Source organism: Drosophila sulfurigaster, chromosome 3 (assembly GCF_023558435.1).
Source record: "Drosophila sulfurigaster albostrigata strain 15112-1811.04 chromosome 3, ASM2355843v2, whole genome shotgun sequence".
Taxonomy (NCBI): Eukaryota; Metazoa; Arthropoda; class Insecta; order Diptera; family Drosophilidae; genus Drosophila; species Drosophila sulfurigaster.
The window spans coordinates 54,903,837-54,908,606 of NC_084883.1; the positions used below are offsets into that span (position 1 = coordinate 54,903,837).

General features: G+C 39.6%; 1 protein-coding gene across 1 annotated transcript; it reads left to right on the forward strand.

Moving 5' to 3' along the window:
* Positions 1-3,015: 3,015 nt before the first annotated feature.
* LOC133844217 (odorant receptor 67d) lies at positions 3,016-4,377 on the forward strand. The gene is made up of 3 exons (XM_062278121.1): positions 3,016-3,801; positions 3,858-4,047; positions 4,107-4,377. Exons 1-3 carry the CDS (start codon positions 3,041-3,043, stop codon positions 4,317-4,319), a joined length of 1,164 nt encoding a protein of 387 aa, XP_062134105.1. The 5' UTR covers positions 3,016-3,040; the 3' UTR covers positions 4,320-4,377.
* Positions 4,378-4,770: the final 393 nt, after the last annotated feature.

Here is a 4,770-nt window from a genome sequence, read left to right on the forward strand (position 1 = left end):
AATTAAGAAACGTTTAAAGTTTGCTTAAGCTTGAATTTAGGGCGCGGCTTGATTTTGGTTTCTTTCTGATTGTGAGGCAACTCAAACCCAACCCAATCCACAGAACAGGACATTGAGCATACGCGGCACGTATCTACATCCGTTTGACACCTTTGTGACTCGTGGCCAGGAAATGAGCTTGCCCCGTACGTGACTCGTTTCAGCAAAAAGCCTTTGAAAATGTTTGCTTGTCTTATTGTTTGGCTACGCAAATGTTTTTCGGCTACAACAAACACTTCTTAAGAAATTGCGCCTGACCTCATGGCAACGAGTTATCCTCGCAAGTGTTTGGCAACTTTAAGCCATTGTCACACTGCTTAAAATTCCAAATTTGTGCACTCGCTCAATTTCCTCAGAGTCCACAAAGTAATTACCCCCTGAAAGATGTCGGGCATCACAGTTTGCTGCTGTTGTTGTTGTTGTTGTGTCCTGCCGGAATAATTAGTGGCCCATTGATGCCGCTACGTGCCAAGCACAACGCCCTGCGGCAAGGACACACCTTGAGTGAGCTGCCATAATTGCAATTAAAATGTGCCGCCCGTGAAGTGCAAACACTTTGGGGCAATACGCAGGAGCGAAAAAAAAGAAATGCGAAGAAAATAAACAAAGATTGTGCAAATTAAAATATAATTAGAGATAAACAAGACGTAACAAGTCGAAACAAGTCCGCAACAAGCGGCGGCAATTAGCAGAGCTTCGCAGTTCACTTCAGACGACGACGACGGTGGCGCCGCCTGTCGGTCAGTGGCAGCGTCAGCGACTGAGGCAGCACGCACTTTCCACTGGAATTGTGCGACTGGAAATTAGCGTCTCCTGAGACCACCCTGTGCCCCTCAACCACCCCACAGCACACACACCACACACACTCGCCATGGTGCGTGTGAGAGAGAGTCGACAATTCACAGCGAGAGCGAGATAGCTGCAGCTGACGTTGACTGCGCCGTCAACGTCGCTGCTTGCTACCTGGCAACTAACGAGGCAGTAATGCTGTGCGGCAGCTAATGCTGCCTCAAAGGCCTACGCTGAACTTCAGCTTCTGCCTCAGCTACTGCTTGAGCATTAGCAGCAGCTTCTTGTGCGTTGCCTTGGCTACTTTAAGCCTGCGTCGTCATCGTGTCTTTCACATTAAGTATACGCAACGTTTGCCTCATGTGAGCCACCAAATGCAGGGGTGGGATTTGTACTTCGACTTCGACTTGCTCGCAGGGTCGTTTTTTTTTTTCTTTTCGTTCTCTTTTTTTTGTTGTTTTGTTGTTGAGGCCACACCTTCCTCAGGGGTGACTGAAACTGAAATTTTCTGCGCCGCCGTCGCCGTCGACGTTGCTTTTACTTTTGTTTGCTTGGATTTTCGATAGAAACACACAAAAAAAAAAAAAAAAAAGAAGAGAAGAAAAATTCTGTTGTATACTCGTATATAAATAAAAATCCACATTGGTCCGAGGTCGGGTGGGCAAAACGAAATCTGCTTTATGAAATGTCAAAACTTCAAAGCAAATTTAAGTTAAATGCAAGAAAATGAGAAAATATACACTTGAGTGCGTATGAAGAAACATTTTCAACTGCGCAGCCATCGAGCCAGCATCATCATCCTGTTGTTGTTGTTGCTGTTGTTGTTATCGCTGTGCTCGTCGTTGTTGTTTGTTTTCCTTCGCCAGTTTTTCATTGTCCATTGCACGTCGTTAGATTTGTTGTTGTTGTTGTTGCTGTGTGCTGTTTGAACTGTTGTTGATAGCCTTTATTAGTTGTTGGGCCAAAGCTTAGGCGCATTACATTTTCTTTTGCACTTCCTGCTTCGACTTGGACCGAAACAAAATGGAAGCGAGATTTCGGTGGATGTGGCCTCGTGCGTTGTTCAAATAGCCGTTAATGCCGCGAGGCATATAGCCTATGGCATCAATTTTAATCATTCAAATAAGACACTTACTGCCCACTTTCACAATAGTATTTGATTTCCTTAAACCGACTTTGATGAAATTAGATTTATCTTGAAAATTGCTAACTTTAATTCCATCTACTATATATTGATATTGAATTACATATTTAATCTACATTTATGTAATTGACGTTTTGAAATAGCTTTCATACCAAAAGTTCTATTATAGATTTCCAAAAATACTTATAATATATTTAAGAAGCAAGCTACAAATTGTTCACATTTTCGATTAACATATATTTTGAAACAAAGTGTTTTCAATAAACGATCAAAATAAAATCCCTGCAATTTCGTCATAAAGTGTATTTTCACGTCGCATTCATTTTTACAAAGTTCCCTCACTTGTTTTTCCATCGTTTTCTTTTGGTTTACATTTTTTATTTTGTATTTTCGACAGAAGATTTTATTAAAAAATTGTATATTAAATCAATTGCGTGCAGCTTTTCGTTGGGGTGTTGAATGTGCTCATGCATAAACTGGGCTGGGCACCTTAAACTGGCCACATCAACTGGCATAAATCATATTATGGCAACGGGAAAACCAAGTATTTAATGTGCTTCAAAATTATATTAAAAACAATCCAATTGACCTTTGCTTTGCCTTATATTTATTGATTACTATATACTTATATTTAAAACTAAAAAGATGATCGGGAGATGAAAGCGGCAAAGACTCTGCAGTGGCGGCGGACGAAGCTGACGAAACTTATTCAGGGGAGAGTGTGTCTCCTAGAGATGTACTCCCGTAATATCGATACTCGCGTGAGTTATCGAGTTTTGTTGATCACGAGAACTGAAAGGGGTTGCCACAGACCCTTTGAATTGTTATAACTTACCTGTAATTAAATTGTTAATACTTCTTGCCTTGACTTTTAACCTACGCCCCAAAGACCCTTCGATTGACGGTTGTTTAAGAATTCTTTAAGGATGCATTGCAATTGTTAGGCAATTAAAAGTAATTACGCAATTTAGTTGTTAATGTTTTGACATGTAAGCAGTCAATAGATGTTTATAAAAGGAACCTTTTTCACTCGATCTACTTCAAACGCGCCAAGTTTTCTTCTTCAACATGCAGGATTTAGCTGCAACGCGGTTCTGCAAGATTATCAAACTGATTCGGTTCTGTGTGGGTATCTGTGGTACAGATGTCGCTGATCCCGAGTATCGAATGTGGGCTCTCACCTATGCAGTCATCACTGTAATCTTTTTCTTCTTCGCCTCCACCGTCTACACACTTTATGTGGGTGTTATCCTGGAGAAGGATTACACTGTAATCCTGCAGGCTTTCGCCATGGTTGGTTCAGCTATTCAGGGACTGACCAAGCTACTCTGCACTGTGAACAGAGCTCCATTAATGCGACACATCCAGGGCACCTACGAGTCCATCTACCAGGAGTACGAGGTGCTGGGAGGCGAGTACACCAAGTATCTGCATAGGCGCATCAATCTATTCTGGAATCTAATGATTGCCTTCGCTTGGATTTACATTATTCTCGTGGCCGGATTGACTTGCTATCCCATCTACAGTCGCATTTTTCGCAACGAAAAACTGCTTGTGATGCAGTTTTTAGTGCCTGGAATCGATAGAGATAGCGACAGTGGACACTTGATGTTGATCACTCTTCATGTAACTTGCTTGAGCTTCGGTGCTTTTGGAAACTTTGGTGGAGATATGTATCTATTTCTGTTCATCACAAATGTGCCACTGTTGAAGGACATTTTCAAGGTGAAGCTGCACGAATTCAATGATGTGGTCCAAGAGAACGCAGATCATAAACAGATTCGATCCATGCTCTGGGATTTAATTTCATGGCATCAACGTTACGTGTCGTAAGTAAATTGAAGATTCAAATGTTAATCTACCTGAATTATTATTTGTTTCCTAGTATTCTGCGAAGTACCGAAAAAATCTACAACATTGTCATGTTTGTGCAACTTTTGTCGGCATGTGTTGGAATTCTTTGCACCATTTCGTGCATTTTCATTAAAGTTTGGCCCGCTGCTCCTGTCTACTTGATCTACTCCTTCATCGTACTCTACACCTTTTGTGGCTTGGGCACAATTGTCGAGACTTCGGTTGGACAAAGATTTGAGATTGTATTATTGTTTATATTTAAATGTAATTTTTCTTTTAGAACCTGGACTTTACCTTTGAGCTCTACACGAACTGTTTGTGGTATGAATTGCCCGTAAAGGAGCAAAAGTTGTTGATTTTAATGCTGGCCAAGTCGCAAAATGAAAAGGCTTTAACTGCAGCTTCTGTTTTACCTCTTTCGATGAACACAGCTCTCAGGTTGACCAAAGGCATCTACAGCTTCAGCATGCTATTAATTACTTACTTGGAGTAGTCACAAATAATTGAAAAATACATTTCATTATTGGCTTGATTATTGCACTATATATTAATAAAAGACAATGCACTCTGAGTATCAATTAAAATTTATATTATTGTAGTACAAATATTTTTAAATAATATTAAAAATATTCATCAAAGTTAGAGTTATATGAATAGAATATTTGTTTGCTTAGCAAGATGCAAGTAACCAGTAAGAACGCTACAGTCGAGTTTGTTAAACTGTGAAATACTCGCTACCCATTTTGAAAATAGCACGGTATTATTCCTAAAGTATACCAAATTAATATACCGTAAAACACTGAAATATACAAGATTTTCACAATTTTTTTATTTTTATTGTACTTTACTTTTCTTTTAGTATAATTTGTATTAAAAAGATTATAATATATAACTAATCAAGCTTAGTAGTTTAAGAAGCGAGTACTTTTATTTTTATTGAACTG

Coding starts and splice junctions, on each gene's coding strand:
- LOC133844217 (XM_062278121.1), top strand. CDS start 3,041: ATGCAGGATTTAGCTGCAACGCGGTTCTGCAAGATTATCAAACTGATT. Junction 3,802..3,857: donor TGGCATCAACGTTACGTGTC/GTAAGTAAATTG, acceptor TTTGTTTCCTAG/TATTCTGCGAAGTACCGAAA. Junction 4,048..4,106: donor GCACAATTGTCGAGACTTCG/GTTGGACAAAGA, acceptor TTTTTCTTTTAG/AACCTGGACTTTACCTTTGA.